The sequence below is a fragment of the Argopecten irradians genome, chromosome 3 (genome assembly GCF_041381155.1).
Source record: "Argopecten irradians isolate NY chromosome 3, Ai_NY, whole genome shotgun sequence".
NCBI lineage: Eukaryota > Metazoa > Mollusca > Bivalvia > Pectinida > Pectinidae > Argopecten > Argopecten irradians.
In genome coordinates, this window is record NC_091136.1 from 46,416,729 (window position 1) to 46,435,778 (window position 19,050).

Below are 19,050 nucleotides of genomic sequence, written 5' to 3' on the forward strand. Positions count from 1 at the left end.
ATTTGTCTGCAATCCTGGGATAAATATAGGACCATAAATCCCACAAGAAGGCAATTTAATGCTACAATTGACTTCATTTTGCCTTGATTAGTTTTTATATAGTAGAAGCCGCAAGTGAATGCAAATATAGTTCTATCTAGAGTATGACATTTACTTTTTTTTAATCTAGACCTCTGAAACGACTAAAATGGTGTTATGATAATCTGGTGGGTCCATAGTTATATAAACTGTAACTATTTGTCAGATCCCTGTGCAATAGCCATCGTCGTCAGAAGTGTATATAATCTCTATCACAGGGATATGAGAATTAGTTATAGTTGATATCAATTCGGAAACACCAGTTTTCATAGACTATCTCAGACGTTTATTTTCATATAAACTTTATATTTTACATCGATTGCGATACAATGTATGCAAATCACCTTCAATATTCCGAGTATTTACAAATGCGCAAAGGGTGGGATCGAACCCTGGTCGGTTAAGAGAAAGGTGAGCGGTTTTGCCACTACATCACCCGATCAACCAAACGTTTTATGATCATATATAGGTAAAATCGTATTCTACATATGGTCCTAGTCGAGAACTTATCGACAAACAGCTAGAAAGCCTAATCGCTGTAACTTAATGACTATTTAATGACTTTCGTGATTACTTAAATATATTAAATTGATCAGTGATTTACCATGATGTTAAAATTAAACCATCTTCAAAAGTTTGATTCAAGCTAATTGCATTTTAATAGACCAGGTTTGCGACATGTAGGCCTAATGGTAACAGCTGAGCATGATTAAAGGTGTTGTTTTCCAGGAGGCAAACTGATAAATGTAAAGTCATGTGTGTCCACATGATGATGTACGTGTTATCAAAGAACGATTTTCACGGAACAAACCATAGGCATTCCTACAAATAAACAGAATGATAATATCTAAATTGAAAGCAAAGATCGATTATAGATAACATCCTATTAACATCGAGGGCAATATACAAATGCGTGGTGCATATTTTGGGATAGACTGGCCACCAGTCTCTAGAATATTAAATAAATCACTAAAATTGGCTTGATTATTTTTGTCTCTACTACATGCCTGATTCTAAGTTTTAAACTAGGGGGAGATAATCTAGTAAAGAACTCTGCTGAGAAAGTCTTATCAGCAACTTAGAGTCTGGTGGCCAGTCTAATTTTGGGAGATTGTGGTATTTTCTTCAGGGACTCTTGCTCCTTTTATAGGCTAATTATAGCGCTATCAATCATATAGGTTAATTTCAAACACATTATATGTATTTTCCCTTGTTCAAACACATTATAAGTATTTTCCCTTGTTCAAACACATTATTTGTATTTTCCCTTGTTCAAACACATTATATGTATTTTCCCTTGTTCAAACACATTACATGTATATGTATTTTACCTTGTTCAAACACATTATATGTATTTTCCCTTGTTCAAACACATTATATGTATTTTCCCTTGTTCAAACACATTATAAGTATTTTCCCTTGTTCAAAATTATTATACGTATTTTCCCTTGTTCAAACACGTTATATGTATTTTCCCTAGCTCAAACACATTATATGTATTTTTCCTTGTTCAAACACGTTATATGTATTTTCCCTTGTTACGGAGCGGAAAGAAATAAAGAAAATAAGTCATATAGTCTATCGTCTATATATTGTCTTTAACTTAATAATACAAAATTGTCTTATGAAAAAGCATCGTTAGCTACACTGTACATGTAGGCTTACATGTATATGTATGTAGAATTACGTGGGTTTTCTTTTTATTCTACTTATTCGTACGCATGTTATTAATATCAAATAAAATGAATTCCCGCCTCCTTCATCTCACATTGTGGTAATCAAGTCGTATGCGACCAGTGTTCAACTAGCGTTTGAAATAACACAAATAATATCAATGATAATGCATAACGTTATACAAGTTCTCTTCACATCACTATCGCAGTTACCTCCCTTAGTCCACAATTATATTGAACATATCTGTCATATCACACGCGTGTGGCTATACATCATCACTCCATTCCGATGTTGACACTTAAACACTTATTTCTATAAAAAAAAAGTCGCTAGACTGATGTTCTTCACGTTAAGTACATACACTTTACGACGTCTTCGTGGAATCCCGAAGTCAGCTCTTCCGTTTCATAAATGCTTTCATTGCCTCAAGGTTTCTGCTTATTACACCTTTATCTCCCAATTTTGACAGTTCAGCCGACTCATCAGACAACACTTGGTTGATAGTTTCCAGGTGATGACCCGAACATCCTTCCGTACGAGGTCTCGGTCGCCACTGATCGCGGTGAACATTGTCAACGAGTCTTTGCAGACTGTCAAGTTCATTGCGGCAGACCTCGGAATCCAACTGTGAGGAGTTTGAATCCCTGAAATTATACATGCCTTTCCTTCGAATAAACCGTGCTATATCCCTGGATTTTCTCGTTGGATTCAACGGCCATTGATCACAAATCTTCATAAATAACCGATACTGAAGTGTGGAACGTGCAGCCATCGTGCCGGTTGTTTTGTAACTACTGAAGGGAGACAACTCTAAGAGAAAATGGTGGTTATTAACCGTATCTATTATAAAGAGCACCCATTTCATACCGCTACAGCTGCTAAAAACCGTTCACGTGTAGACCTACGCATGTAGAGTGTGAAAATGATTCTCGAATCCGAGGTTTATGAAAATTTCGATTTATTTTGATATCCCATTTTCTTAAGAACATTCCACAATTAGAATATGAAAGAAAGTCTTTCTATGAATGAATGATCTATTGTTTCCTGTTTGTTATAGAAATATTATGTTTAAATACATTTTTTATTTAATCGGTCCATTTCAAGTAAGTGACCTATATGGTCTGTTAAAATAGAGATAAATAAAATGAATAAAAACTTTTTTTTTCTTTTTTTTTTTAAACTAAATAATTCAGATTTCACAACATTGTAGGCAAAGAAAATGTACACCCGTGACCCGTTTTGCAATGGAAGTGAAGCATCTTAAGTTTACTTAAATGAAAATGATACGAAACTTCATGCTGATTTTAGGATGCTGGTTTACTACTAGCTCTATACGGAAGTGAATACTTGAATTGTCTTTCAGTCTTGATCTACATAAATATATTAAGCCAATGAGTTCTTCTGCGCATTGTCTTTATAAAAAGACGACATAACAGCAGAATAATACGTGGCGTTATGTCTTATGGCATATGACGATTTGTTTGCACAAGAAAATAATATTTTCAGAGAATAAAAACCCTATCAAAGTTACCAGTGATTTAGACTATTCCATATTTTCATATTACTTGCAGAGTTATAGAGTGTGCACCCAAGTTCACAATATATAATGTAGGTATCCATTGTGACGTCATTGTTTTGTAATTAAAACTCTAAAATAGGACGTAATGATGTCTGTGGTATATGATTGTATGTATATTGCAGGTACACGGTAGATTATTTCCTATAATTAGAATTACTACTAGATCAGAGATACTCATGAATATATGTGTCATACCCAGGTACACATGTACGTTAAAATCCTATACCAATGCCTATTTAGGATGATACATTTTATATAATTCCGTTCAAAGAGCTGAGGAGATATCCATGTAGTACATCATATATAAAACCACCCTTCGTTAACAGGCATTTGATAAAGTTCTGTTCGCTGGATTTGGTGCTTATTTTACTCTTCTGTCTCTTTGGTCGTTAGCCTATTAAAAAGAAGCCTATAATGTGTCAGAATATTTGGATATTTTACTCGATTATTGAATCTAATTTAAAATGATTGAGGTTATGATACGCTAGTAGTCTAGAATCAATACAATTGAATGTAATGCAAATATTGCTTAGTCTACATTGGCAAAAATATGTAAGAAATAGTTCACAATGATCGATTTTCCTCTGAAATCATTCAATTTTTTATTTGTGTTAAATTTGTTTTATGTCCTGATCCAATACCATCCGTGACCATTTATGGAAATCGCTTCTCTAAGACGGACATCCATATAGTTTTTATTATATCGGCAAAAGTGTCAGTTTCTCCCTTCAGTCTGCAATCGGGGCTCGGCGGTTTATACATACCGATTATTTATCTATTTCTATTTATCAAAATGTACGTTATTTCAAAGTAATATCTGATCTAATTGTCAATGAACAATTAAAATAAGGACATTTATACTATCAGAGCTACTGTACCTGTGCTAAATTCTCTCTATATATGTTGTGTCAGTGCATGTGTTCTGAGTACATGTATATCAATTTGGACCCACCAGAGTGCTCATAAACAATTTGTTTGTGTTTTGGGGTCTATACAAAAATAGGTAAAATTCACATTCTACATCTACTATATATTATTGTTATAGTACATGTAGAATAAAAAAGATACCGATTTTTATCAACATCCCTAAAGCGCCAAATTAATGGACATTCTGGTGGATCCAAATTGATATAAACTGTAACTAATTTCTCAGACCCCGTGTGCCAGTGTTGAAAGTATGCAATTAAAGGTAGAATCTGTCATTTACCTGTTTATATACAGGTACTTACAATAGATATTATTGTCTGACCTGTGGTAAATATGGCCGATACAGGTGTCGCTCTGTGTACAAAAGACAGCGCATAAAGGAGGTCAGCGCTTTAATTCTTAAATGTTAATCTAGATCTTGTATATATGAATGCCCGTATAATATACGGAAAGTTATACAAATCCAGTTTGCATTAGGTTTCTAACCCTAACTTAACAACTGGATTATATCCCCGTCTTTAGTACGGACTTATTGGTTATACAGCCTGGCCGGGGATTAACCAGGGATTGACATAATCCGGCAGTGCCATGGTACCGCCAGGGCTCCACAGAACATCGATGGTGAATATAGACTGAACATCCGGATATTTCAGAGGAAACATGAATTTGTTTATTTGGGAAATATGCTGAATCTTGACGTTTCAACAATGGACATTCGATAAAACAGTTAAAGGTATGAAAATAAATACATTTGTAGATAGTATTGAACTTATATGTTGTTTCGTGATATGGAAAACAACACCTGACTGAGAAATAGTGTCAGATATATATTTTGAACTGTAACTACGTGTACATGTACTTTCATTCATTTATATATAATATATTTTTTTTAAATCATAAAAAAAAACCGAAACATATCACGCTTATATCAATGACTTCAATAATTTTGAATGAGACTTTACATCGACATAACACAGTTGGGTTTACTGGAATAAACATGAAAAGTTTATTAGTCAATGCCTATTACTGTTCGGCAGTTACTTTAATCTTTACATTTTTATCATTGGTAAACATGACAGCTAACTGTCCTAAAGTCCATTATCGAATACATAGATATGATTTCTCAAAGTGACGATTTCACCATTTAAAAATACAGTGATAAACTATCTTGTCATCTAGAAGAAAACATTGTATTCTAATCTCAACAAGTGAAAAAAGTGAAGGATACGAAAACTTCGGACTTAAACATTGAAATACAATAGACGGATGTTTTTTTTCTAAACAAATAAGTGTGATTTTACATTTCAATACATAGTCTTCCTGCTTCTCATTCTTTTTCAACCCTTCTTATAACATGCCAGTAATATTTGTACAACAAACTATCTTTATAACAAATCGATTGTGTTCGCCCCCTGACTTTCGTTATAACGGCGATTTAGATTAAAGTACGTTATGCCGTACACTAACAGTTGGAATGTGCTAGACGGGGCGGCAATGTATTGTAACCGGTTTAATAGTACCCCTCCTCGATTCCCAAAGATTACTATCACTGTTTATATCCCCTTCCGGACTATGCCATAGCACAAGTGAAAGATATGTGTGCGATAACAGATGGTGCAGGTAGTTTATTCATTAAATATACATCAAACGAACTGAATAAAGCTTATATATGGCTTTGAAGGTGGACGTCACTCTCTACAACCTCCAAAGGAAGTCTCTATAGGCCCGAGAATGGTCAGTTTGTTTTCTTCTGAACTGCTTTCAGTGTTTCTATTATATAGTCCTAGGGAGAATATAACGAGAGTGATAGTAACCTCTGGGATATAGAGGGTGATGGTACCCTAACCTGCATGGGTGTAATACTAGAAGAGAGTTAATATTGAAATAAACTAACACGGTTAAACCAGGTGTAACGAGTTTTATTTAGTGTTAGTGGCAGGAATCTACTACCGTACAGCAAGGGTTTAATCTGCAATTAGTTTTGATGTTGTACGAGCTGTTTAGGAATCTTAAATGTAAAATCGTAATGCTTTATCATGTAAATGCTGGTTTTAACTCTAATTTAACTCGATGTGACTGCGCCTCATGTAATATGACCGAGTTAGATTTAGTCTAACAGTGTTTACTTGATATTTCACAATACTAGTGTTACTTAATTTAGTGTATAACAAATATGTTTGTTTATTCTCTGTTTACAGATACCCGCAGTACAACATGGCGGCAAAGGTAACGCCATATTTTATACTGACCGCAGGTGGGCTGACCGCCTCCACTCCGCCCGATGATGAAGAAACGGAGTACGTGACAGAAAATCTGGCCAAAATTTCACGCCATGGCAGGACACCGAATACTAACTCACACCAAAAGAAGCTGATATCGTTCACCAGAAACGAGATCACACAAAAACGAATGGACCTAATCCGCCAAAGGCTTGAAGAATCTCGAGTCCGTTACTCAGACGCTTGTAAAACAGCATCCGTCGACGGTAGTCGTGTAAGTCGGAGTCTTACCAAACTCACAGACCGATCTGAGAGGGCTGTTCCGAAGGTTGGTGACAATATCACACCACACACATATGGAATGCCTGAAAGTCCCGAAAGCAAACTCAGAACCAGAATTCAACAGAAGAAGGTCGAGATGGTACCATTATCCAACAACAAAAGTTCTGAGTCATCAAAGGGCTCTTTTCCATATGTGTACTTTGTCGTGTCTGTGGATCGTACACAGAACCAATCGAATAGCATCCAAGATTCGATCGACGAAAGTCAATCTAAAGATAACAGGAAATACCGTTCTTCACTCTTGTCCAGGATGCAGAAGCGTTATATAAAGGAGGAAGACAGAACGAAAATGCAGCAGATCGCTGATGAAATAGGTCTTAAGTCGGACGTCGTTCCGCCTCCTTCGCGATCCTCTGTATCTCAGCGTACCATCTCGTTTCCGGCGTCCAACATTTCGACCTCACCTCCTCGAAATCCTCCCGCTACCCCGGCTACCATTGGCTCAGCCAGTCATTTTCATGACAACGACAATGTGTCACTGGATCTGAAAGGAGGCAAGATGTCTTCAATTGACCTTGCAGATATCAGCATCATTGGGACAAGTCGGCCTTCCACGAAACATATGTCCACCCGAGTCCTTGAGCTGCCCTACATGTCTGTTGATATTCAAAGGAAAAACTTGGGTACTGCTAGTGCTAGCACCACAGAGTCAAAATCAATGGAGATCATCTCAAAGTCGTCCTTGTCATCGCAAGATTCCGAAAGTCGCAAGGTGCATTTTTCGGACACAATTGACCTGCCGATGATAAGAGGAAACCGAATCGTTATAACGCCAACAATCCCGCCACAGTTGTCCCCACGTCCCGCTACTATGCCGATGTTGCTGGGTAAAAAGGAGGCAGAATTCAGGGAAAATTTCAAGGAAGCATACGAACGGCAGAAATACTTCCGGCATCAAACACCTGGAACACCAAGACCAAGGAAAATCGGAACGCCCTTGACCCTACCAAAAATAGATATCGTATCAGGCGTGTATGACGAGCTCGTCATCAAGGCTATCGAGTCCTATGTCCGGGAATTCCCTCCTGCTTCCAAACAAGGACAGGTGGCGCGGCAGCTGCTGAAGCAGCTACAGGAAAGGTCAATTTCTGCAGCTGACCTTTCTAGGATAGAAGAGCCAAGGATGCGAGGGCACAAGAAGCTGAGCATCAAGGAAGTACCCGAGGATAGCAAAAAAGAAAGAAAATTGGAACACAATATGGAAAAGACTGGCGGAGGAACAAGCAGACGGGGACCAAAATCAAAAGAACGGACGTACAGTACCATAGCACCCACCTGTTTCAAAATGGCAAGTCCTGGCGGGTTAGAGGAAAACAGTTCATGTTCCTCTAAACAAAGTAGGAAAAGTGTGGATAAAGAACGTGCAAAGGATCAGTGAAGTGATACTGCTATCAGTGAGGCGATATTGTGATCAGTGATGCGTTATCTGTGATTCATGATGCGTTACCTTTGATCCGTGATGCGTTAAATGTGATCACCATAAACATTGGCCAATATCTTGATAATGTGTTTCGGGTTACACGATGGAATTGGCTTCACAATCAATTACCAGACTTATACTTGTAGATACTGACTCATACTCCGCTCTAAGCGGATTTTTGATAGTGCTTTAATGAAATTGTGCTATCAGAGTTTGTTATATAAAATATTTTACTGAAATTTAATGATAATTTTTGTGTACTTAAAAAGTACGTCCATGGAATATCGGCAATGAGTTCTTGTGAAAACAAGACAGTTTAATTCTACGATAAAAACTATATAATGCATGCTGTAAGAGGATTTTAATAGTGATGTATATATATATTTATTCATAACAAATCAACCTCTACTGACAGAGATAATTATACAATATCTGTATCAGATTATCATTACACGTGTATTATGTGACACGCGGCCAGGCACGGATGTACATGAGCAAACAATGGATATGTAATGCAATAATAATTATTTTGAATAATTAAGATATTTAATTGGAACAGACTTAAAAATACTGAGAATACACTCCATTCGTCAATCTACCAATTTTTACAGATATTATCTATAGGTATATATCGATTAAGTTGCAGATGTGATTGCAGATATATTATATTTTCAATATTCATATGATTATGATTATTGTATCAAAAAAGTTATTTCATAATCATAATCACGTGCCAAATATGAACAATGATGCTTCACCCACAGAGAATGTATAGTCTGTTTCTGATAAATACATTGAACCTCAAATAAATAATTAAAATGATCGCCCAGATCATTTCTATCCTTTATAAGACATTATATTGATCTAAATAGTCCTTCATTTCTGGAGAATTAGTATAATTGATCTTGTTGGGATATCGATCGTTATAATTATCATACACGTAAAAATCATGTGTTATTATGTCCTTTTTATTTGCGTTAAGCGAACTAAGGGAAGACCTACAAATTCTTATTAGATTATATGATTAAAACATAAAACGAGTCACGAAAGTGTAATAAGAAAATCTAATCTAATACTGATTAGTCCAAGGCGATCATAATGAAGATTTCATAACATTGAGCACTGGGACAGCAATGTTTTGTGTCAAATGGAAACTTTTCTGCCTGAGTTCCTTGTATACCGACTGGTCTATCAATTGAAAAACTGTGTCAGTGATTAATTTGTTTAGGGTTATCGATTATGTTGTTATTTTTTAATATTAATCACTTTGATTAATTGTTGATTGATATTGTTTTGTTATTTTAAAACAATTGAATTTGTTTTGACTGTCGTTACATTTTATTTTAAACGTTACATCTTGCATTATCACAGTTAAAGTACATGTACTATTAACAGTATCTAGGAAAACTCATTAAACATGACCAATTGAAATATCTATTTTTATTGTTGTATATGTTTTCTTTGTTCTACACGGATTTCTAACTATTATTTACCAATATCAAGACGTCAATCAGAAATAAACATGGATCTTAATTACAAATATAAAAGTAAACGCTAATAATCGATTTAGAATAATATTTTATTTATTGACCGAGATTTTCCACTTCCTACTGAATACAAAATCCGTTTCCAATACAAACACAATTTTCTAGGTTAATAAATTGGCAGATACGCAGGAAAAAACTTAATATAGAACAATCTAAAAATGTATTACAAAAGTTCTCAATAAGCGGTCTCTCGACCTACACTGGTTCTTATAGTCGGGTTATAAAGGCGATCAGTGAAAAGCTTTAATCGGTCTGTAATGCCATATTTTTTTCATTTTAAGCTGATTAATTTTACAAATCATATTTAGTTACAATGAAAGGCCGTACCTTCTTTAATCTGTACATGTAGGTATCACCAAGTGGCCTAGATTGTTTACTTTAGAATCATATTTACAGCCATGTCATTTGTATAATAGAAAACAATCAAATAGACAGACGAAGAAAATCGTTTAAACCGTGTTTGTTGACACAATAATGCAAACAATAGAATAATGATATCGTGAATATACATATATGTCTTAAATAGGCTTTTGAAATATCCTACGTGTTTTACTGTTTTTATATAATGGTTTTTTCCCCCGCATACTTTTAGTATTAGTGTCTAAAAATACCGTAAATATATCTTATGACTCAATGAAAGCTTTTAAAAGACCATCGTTTGCCACAGTGAACCCGACTCGATGATTGCAGTTGAACCAGTAAGAACTTCGATAAGATTCTGAACTTACATGATCAGAACACCAGTTACGTGAACAGTACGTACAGTATCTCTGCATGTTGGAGCGGAGTTTGAGCTCAACCCGACAGCGACAATGGTTCTCATGTGGTTGTATGATGGCCCGTAGGCGACCTTTGACCGTTTCTAGACGATCTTTAGTGGTGAGGAAGGTTTCTCGCTCTTTCTCCAAGATGGAAAGTCTCTCCTCAAACACGCGGTTTTTAACTTCTAACGGAAGAGCGTCACTCTTTCGGACACTTTTCACCAACACTGGGTTTTCGGAACACTTCTGTGTGACAATTTTGTAGAGTTTCTCCAAACCGTATCTTGCACATACTTGTAAACACTTCACCACGAATTCTCCTTTATCTCTATTCAAATTGCCTTCCAAAACCTTTTCAAGAATGGTATCCTCGCATTTCTCAGTAAGCTTTCCCAGCTGATATTCCTCAGCGATCGGTAGTAGCCTAAATGCCGACAAATACCCTTGCTCTAAATTATCATCCATCCCCGGATGCAGAAATTTCAATAGTTCATCGATGTCTTTTGCTTTTTTCCCAGGGAGTTCAATTTCTTTCTGATCTTTTTCTTTAAACTCTGACGTAAACATGATGCTAAATACAGGCGACGCAAAAGCAAGCAGGCTTCGACTCGCGAACAAACTCTCGCCTTCAACTAACAATACAAGATCTGATAGCGGCTGTTCCTCTTTGAAATACAGATTCTGATCATCGCGTTTTAACGGACCATTTCCGTCCCCCTCTAGCTCTACGTCGTGAGGAATCTGGCTTGGACAATCCTCTGTGATGTCCATTGCATATCTGTGCGTTGCTAATTCCTAGGATACGTGACGTCATGAAACAAACGACAATAAATAGAATATATGACGTCATAAGAAATAATCAATCTGCAAAGTATTATGACGTCATGAATTTACTATCGATAGTTAACTTTTGACTTAGAACGCACCACAGCACTACAATGTATATCTAGATGTTCAGGGTGTATTAAAATATTATCTAAAACGGTGTCCAAACTTCCCTAAAATAATTAGATTAAATTAATGGAGTCTGACGATATCAGTATAAAACATTTCAGTGTTAGTGGATATGTGTTTGCTATTTTATTTTACAATATACCTAATATTAACCTTCTCTGTTCCAAATTTTCGGCTACATAGCCTTCGTCTTGGAAATGAATCGCAGTATACTGATCAAGTCACCATCTTGCTATCTTGATTTTAAAATTTCTTACTGTTGCATTACACTCCTTTTACATTATATCCTTTTGGAGTCTTTGTGTCCAACAACCTTATCCACTGTTCTTCGTGTAAACACCGGTATCCTTTCATATTCTTAGACAATGTCTTCATAACCGCAATCTTCACATCGGTTCCTTTATGGTTCCAGAAATGCCGGTTTATTGGTTTATCCGATCGCAAACGAACATCCCGTAAATGCTCACTGAACCTTTCCTTCACCGAACTTTCGGTTCCACTAGCATACACAGTTACATTGCACTTATTACAAATCAAAACATACACAACATTCCGTGTGGAACATTTTGCTGATGATACTGGCTTATATTCCCGTGAACGGCTTGTGTCATAGACAGCATTCTTCTCCATTTGATCGCATATGGCACAATCACAACCAGCGTCTACATATATCTCACGTTTGGTTTTACTATGCACAAGTGTATCACACAAATTGCTGTTCCTACGGAATGCCAGTAACAGCGGTTGATCAAATACAATCCTCATTTGTTCAGACATATCACGAGTTTTTTATGCTTCTGAAGGATCTTCTGTATGTCAGGGAGCATCCTGGTGTATGTAAGTACCAGTGGGACCCTATTGTTAGTTTTTTTCTTACGTTTAGTTATAAGCTCCGTTCTCTCCATTCGATCCACTTTCTGTAGTTGTTGGTCCACTTGCTTACCACTGTAACCTCTTTTACGCAATCGTACTTTAAGCGCATCTCGATGTCTCATATGTAATCCTCATTCCTAGTACAAATCCTCTTGATCCTCATGCCTAATCCATATGGTAAAGATTTCTTTGTGTGTGAAGGATGGCACGAAGCATTATGTAAATACAACTGCTTATTTGTAGGTTTTATAAACAAATCTGTGATTATATGACCTTTCTCCAGCAAAACCCATGTATCAAGGAATTCAATTTTTTCATGACTCCAACATATATAAAATTAATACAAATATGATAAGTTAATGATTTTACAAACTATCGAGTACATCAACTAACCTCACTGGTCGGGGCTTTCCCCAAGAATGTTTGGGGTTACGTCACCCCAATTCGGGGCACCTGATTGGGACAGAGCTCGGGGCTCTCCTCGGGGCAACCCCTAGCAGACGCTCTAACAATATTTTATAACTTAATAATAAAAATGTTTCCGATATAAATTATCGGTTTTACTAACGTGCCTGGTGCCGTTGAAAAATAAATAAACAATTAAATAAATAAATTTGGAGTTTCCAGTATGGTAAAATTACCTTGTATCTGGAGCTACGAAAATACCAGCTTCACAGATGGATGGATGGAGGAAAACTCGCTGGAGCCTCGATACACACATACGCATCGAGGATCCAGCGTAGCGACGGACCGACTAATAACGTAACGCGACTTAAAAACTGACGGAGACAATAACCAGTGAGGGCCTACGTATCTATCTATCTATATTTTGTATTACAAATCATAAACAAAGATGTCAGCGCCCAGGAGAGGACGTATTAAATTACTACTGACAGCATTACTGGATACATAGATGTAAATATGTAATGACTAATGCAAAGCCTCAGACGAGCGCAGCTACTTATAAAAAATGTGAATATTGTTAGGATTATAGCCTCAGAATGATATTAAAACTGTTTTAACTTGTAGTCCGATCATTAATTTTTAGTAAATGCTATTTTTCAATATTTTCGTCTAGCAGTCGTCATATACAGGTCAGAAAGAAATATTCAACTGGATTATTTCATTTTTTTTCGATCTTGTTTCTCTCCAATGCGGAAAACTTGGCAACATGCCATGTATCAAAAATGCGCGGGAATATGTGGCGTCATCTTTAGCACCAAGCTTCCTGACGTCACGGCTGACGGTGCCGTGCGCTTGACAACACAAAGACAGTATCTCATTTTGACTAGTACATTTATTGTGCCATTCTTATCCTTTTGTAGTTATCTAAAACTACTTACAGTAATTTCAAAGTGTATCCTGGTGAAACGTTTTGCCTACAGAGAAAAATTAAAATCTCGTCGTGCTGATAACGAGAATTAAAACATGGCTGCCTGCAAGGAGGCGCGAGACTTTCCCCGCGGGACACGATTTCAAAGTCCAAGGGGTACTGGAATCTATTGGATTCTATATGCTCACACATGTGTTATGGTTAGTAGAGCTTCGCTCTACGCGGCCTTCGGCCGCGCAGAGAGCTGCGCTCTTATTACGATGATAAGATAAAGTTATCTCAGGTATATTATTCTACTAAATAGAGCCTAAGATTTATAAATAATACATTTAAACCGCAACCGTAACTGACACAGTTGATTGCAATAATCTGGCCTAGATAACGCAGATAAATATTTTCGTAACAATACTATTAGCATACGTTGCGAATTTTTCCAGCTCTTTTTGACTACCTAACCAAATCCCAAATCCATCATCAGTGAAGCGTTTGTAGAATTCTGGTTGGTGCTCATACCTCGTAAGATGTTCATCCAAATTACGCATATATGAACATGCAAAGTTTCTGCCCAATCTAGATCCAATAACTATTCCTTTAGTTTGTTGGTAGTTTTTATCACCCAAACTAAAATTGTTATTGGCCAATACCGTCCGTATCATCTCCATAACATGATCTGTTGGTATGATCACATCAGTTTTTTAATTGAGCGCCTCTTCACATGCATCAAGTCCTTCTACTCTGGGAATGGATGGGTTTAACTTACATACATAAAAGCAAAATAATATTGCTTGATCTGGCGCCGATTTCTCGAAACAAAAGTGCAGACTTAAGTCAAAACTTAAGTTTTTCTCCTTATGTAACTTATATGAAAACTTTAGACTTAAGTCAGTTTGGGACTTAATTTTGGTTCGAGAAATCGGGGCCTGGTAAAGGTATTTCAACACTTGGCAATTTATTTATGAAATCAGTTGTATCCCGAATATAACTTGGTGACGTTATAACGAATTCTTCAACTCCATGTCCCATCACCTCTGCTATCCTTTCTGTTGGTGTTCCTATCCCACTGACTATAGATCTATACGGTTATCTGCTTTATGTAACTTTGGATTCCCTTTGAAATTTCCCGGATTTACATGTTTCGGAATGAGATACTGATGCATATCTTTGGTGATAACCCCATCTCTGCTCATTTTATTCAACAACATTTTAACTGACTTTAATGCATGCTGGGTTTGGTCTGTACTCACTCTACATAACTGTCACTACCATTCATATCATCTTGCAACTTCTGTATATATTCAGTCTTGTCAACTACAACAATCCCGGAACCTTTGTCTGCTGTTCTTATGGTAATGGCACTGTTGTGTAATAGTGAATGGAATGCCTGTTGTTCATCAGTAAAAATGTTCAACTTACCTTTCTTCTTCAAATTGTTAACAGTATCATTCTTTACAAGCTCTATGTCTAGATCAAGCCACGCGTCTCTACTTTTATTTGGAGTAAAGTATTTAGTTTTCTTCACTACAAACTTCTCCGTATGTGATTCTGTTACATTCTCACGGTCATAGAGAAAAAAACTCTTTTAACCGCATTCTCCTCTCCCAACATCCTATATCTGTCAAAAGTTTCAGTTTGTCTATCCTATCCCTGTCCGGGACAAACTTAAGCCCTCTAGCGAGGAGAGATTTCTCCCCATATTATAGTGAATAACTAGAAAGATTAGTTACTAGTTTTTCTGTATCCACACTAGCCTTCTTCCGTGTGTTGTCTTAACTGAAGCCACAGTTATTTGTAAGGAAAAATAGGTGTATGGAAATATTCTGCAAATGTGATTTCTATAGATCAGGATGACTTTCGGTTTTTCTGAGTTATGATAAATGAGATGGAAAAAAGCTGAATGGCCTACAATCTGAACTACCTTTCTGCAACAACAAGCCGACCAACTACCAGATAAAACTATTTTCCTTAGTTACTGTGTACTAAGGCACTTGGTGAGATGGACAGCTGCCTTGCCCGATCACAATTTAAGCACACTTAAGTTTATTTTTGTCGTGACTGAAGCAGCCAATATACTACATGGATATGGGGTCATGGAAAGTGATGGTTGGCGAAGTCCTAACGGACTGGTGTAAATTTGGAATTGAAAAATAATCGCCAGTGAGGACAGAAGCGTAGCCGAAGTAATCTAATCGATTCGTAAAGAAGTAGAAGATATTGACTCCAAGATTAATTCATATAGATACTGCGCATGCGTGTGTTTAGTGGTTGGTAGTGTTAATGAATGGATCAACCTTGGAGCGTAAACACAATAGCGTCGAGACGAGACAGACCACGATGCAATTATCATCATCAAGACATGTCACAAGGTTTGTTAACTTCAATACGTTCGCATTTTTAAAATTTTATTTGACAATATTTTTCGCATTGAACAATGACGATCAAACAAAATTCAACTTGAATTAGTTTCATTGATGCAAAACATTGCGGCGCTCGGTCTCCGTTTGATGAAACTTCAGAAAATTCAGCTTTAGAAAAATAGGGACCCCGGCATTTATTATCATATTGTCTGTATCGTACATGTAGACATACAGATATATAGAGGATATGCCATTCGTTTCCTTTCATAATAGATTTATGATACGACATTAGAATTTTTCATTTTTGCGAGCCTTTGGAGAGCAAAAACTGAAAAAATCGAAACAAGTATCATGAATCTTATATGAAGGGAAAGGAATGTCAGATTCTATTTATTATATGACTAATATTAGTCCGTTAAACCTGCCTATATTATTAGGCTTTTTTTTAAAAATTGCCATATATATATTAGGCAAAAAAAAAAATCAAAAATTAAAAAAAAGCCTTATAATATAGGCAGGTTTAGCGGACTAGAATAATAATTGCCTTGGTGTCTTCCCGTTTGAAGTTTTCTGCCCGATGATTCATCAATCGATCAGGTAAGACTCCGACCGTATCACTAGTATACAAAAGTCGGTCAAGTACCAATACCCCGTAATAACTAAAGCGAAAAATAACCAGTTTATTTAAAGTATTATTCTGGCTTTATTATGTACTTTATTATCAAACCGGTACATGTAAATGATTTATAACTCAAGCGATGAATTGAATGCAAGGGAATATGTTAAAACCGTCTAGGTGAGAATTGATACTGATTTTACACACCGTTATGAATCTACAGATTAGTGTGGTGTCGTCGTTCAAAGCAGCATTTCGTAGTGAAATATTGCAGTAAAGTTAAATATTGTAGTAAAATGTAGGTCATGTCCCACGCGTAGAAATAGTACCTTTCGTTGGAATCAACCAATCACAATGCAGATGTGTTATATTACACGTGTGTAATACATAAATTCATGAAATGGCTTTATTGTACGGGAAACACAGAAGTCATATTTTAAATATATTTATATAATTTTTTACGCGATATATCAGATGTAAAGAGAAACAAAAGAACGATGTTTTAACAATTTTATTTCTCTACCGTGCTGCTTTACAATCTTACGTTTCTTTCGTCAGACAATGTCTCTATATATATAGTGTCTATCAAATACATTGTACAGAATATTACAAGATATATTTATATCGCATATATCACCATCGCAACTTCCCCTTCAGCTTTCAACTATAACGTTATCATACTGAACACAAGTATGATTGAAACAAATGTAAAGAAACTTGTGTTCTAAAATAAGCTTTTTAGAGATTAAGGAAAAAAGTAACACAAATCCCAATGGAGTCATAAGCACAATATCGACATATGGTCCCCCAGTTTTTTGTTAATTAATATACAAAATATTACCATATTTCTTCAGGTATTTTTCATTGACATTCATCAGATATTTAATGTAACATCATCGATTAAAGCTTAAATGTAAAAAAAAAGATCAGCTTCATTATGTCTCGCATATCTAGACAAGAGTTTCCTTTAAGAAGAAATGGTCTTTAAGTCTGAACAAAACGCACCCTGTCGTGACTATTCCACTAAGTTGTACATTGTATTGAATAGAGCTGCCCGATCTGTCATTGCCAAAGTCATACACAAATGCCTCCATCGGAGACTTAACAATCACCAGTTAAAAATCCACAGCCTATTGAATTAAAAGAGGTTTCAAATCACAAGTTAAATTTTCAATTGTGAATGCTACGAACGACATTATCTATATTAATATTATTAGTGATATATAAATGGTTTATCTATATAAATGACATATAGATGGAAAGGTGTTCGATAGCAAGGTAGATATCTTAAGGTACCTATGGTACCCTTAAATACAATATTAAGTAATGTGATTTAAAACGCTAATTGTGTTTTCTACCAAACACAGCGCATCTCTCTCACGGCACTACACAAACACTCAGATCCTCGCACCCCATTCATCAGATCACCAGCACCCCATTCATCAGATCACCAGATTTTTAAGTTAAGCAAAAATATCAATTATCCATTATATCCCGATTACCCCATCTGATAAACTATATACACTGTACAAGCACCAAACAGATGATCCTCAAACGTATATATCACATTATACTGAAATGTTACTGTTGAGGAAAACCTATCATCAGAGATATAACAATTCTTCATTAATTACATTTACCGAGGCATATTGCCATAACACAGCATACAGATTCATAATATACCCGGTTCTTTTCGTGGGGATGCTATTTTGGCGATCTCTCGTGCCATCGCAATGATCGCAAAATTATGATCCTTTAAACAATAACAATTTGCTGTCTTGTATAATACTATTAAAGCCAAATAGTGAAATTCTGATTATTTAAAACGATTTTTTAGTCTAAACTCCAAATTTCGAACATTTTGACCCGCCAAATTAAATGGCTATACGATACATTTTTTAAAGACACTAACGTTGAATGACATCAATGTTAAAGATGCTCCACCGCCGACAGAGCATGAATGATATTCATTATTTGAACAATAATTGGTGTTCAATCGTGTGTATGTATGTCTAATTAACACAAAAATAATATATATATTTTCATTTTGCCTTTGGTGCATGCGCAATCAGTACTTCATTCCATATAGGATATAGTGCGTCGGAATTTTTTCGGGATGCAATTAATTATTTTTCATATTTCTAACTTGACGTAGAATTAGAAGCTCCAACTTTTCAATGGTGGTAATGGTGTATAGTAAGTAATTTTTGTAACTGAAGAAAAATACTAAATCGTCTGCTCCTGTTTTTGATAGTAAAAAAATACTATATGTCGGCGGTGGAGTATCTTTAAAGTTACAACATCAAACAAACACTAAATGCTTTAACTATTATAGGTAAATATATGTATAACATCACCGATCATCATTCAAAA

General features: G+C 35.9%; 3 protein-coding genes across 3 annotated transcripts; 1 reads left to right on the top strand and 2 right to left on the bottom strand.

The window, feature by feature from the left end:
- Positions 1 to 2,143: 2,143 nt before the first annotated feature.
- LOC138319706 (ubiquinol-cytochrome c reductase complex assembly factor 2-like) lies at positions 2,144 to 2,524 on the bottom strand. Its single transcript, XM_069262849.1, has one exon. It carries the CDS (start codon positions 2,522 to 2,524, stop codon positions 2,144 to 2,146), a length of 381 nt encoding a protein of 126 aa, XP_069118950.1.
- A 2,332-nt stretch (positions 2,525 to 4,856) lies between these two features.
- Positions 4,857 to 8,986, top strand: LOC138320059 (uncharacterized). The gene is made up of 2 exons (XM_069263147.1): positions 4,857 to 4,991; positions 6,457 to 8,986. The coding sequence occupies exon 2, from the start codon at positions 6,473 to 6,475 to the stop codon at positions 8,195 to 8,197; it is 1,725 nt and encodes a 574-aa protein (XP_069119248.1). The 5' UTR covers positions 4,857 to 4,991; positions 6,457 to 6,472; the 3' UTR covers positions 8,198 to 8,986.
- An 814-nt stretch (positions 8,987 to 9,800) lies between these two features.
- On the bottom strand, positions 9,801 to 11,371 carry LOC138318807 (uncharacterized). Its single transcript, XM_069261520.1, has one exon. The coding sequence runs from the start codon at positions 11,316 to 11,318 to the stop codon at positions 10,410 to 10,412; it is 909 nt and encodes a 302-aa protein (XP_069117621.1). The 5' UTR covers positions 11,319 to 11,371; the 3' UTR covers positions 9,801 to 10,409.
- Between the last annotated feature and the right edge of the window lie 7,679 nt (positions 11,372 to 19,050).

Excerpts from the sequence above, each read along its gene's own strand:
- LOC138319706 (XM_069262849.1), bottom strand. The coding sequence starts at position 2,524 with ATGGCTGCACGTTCCACACTTCAGTATCGGTTATTTATGAAGATTTGT.
- LOC138320059 (XM_069263147.1), top strand. The coding sequence starts at position 6,473 with ATGGCGGCAAAGGTAACGCCATATTTTATACTGACCGCAGGTGGGCTG.
- LOC138318807 (XM_069261520.1), bottom strand. The coding sequence starts at position 11,318 with ATGGACATCACAGAGGATTGTCCAAGCCAGATTCCTCACGACGTAGAG.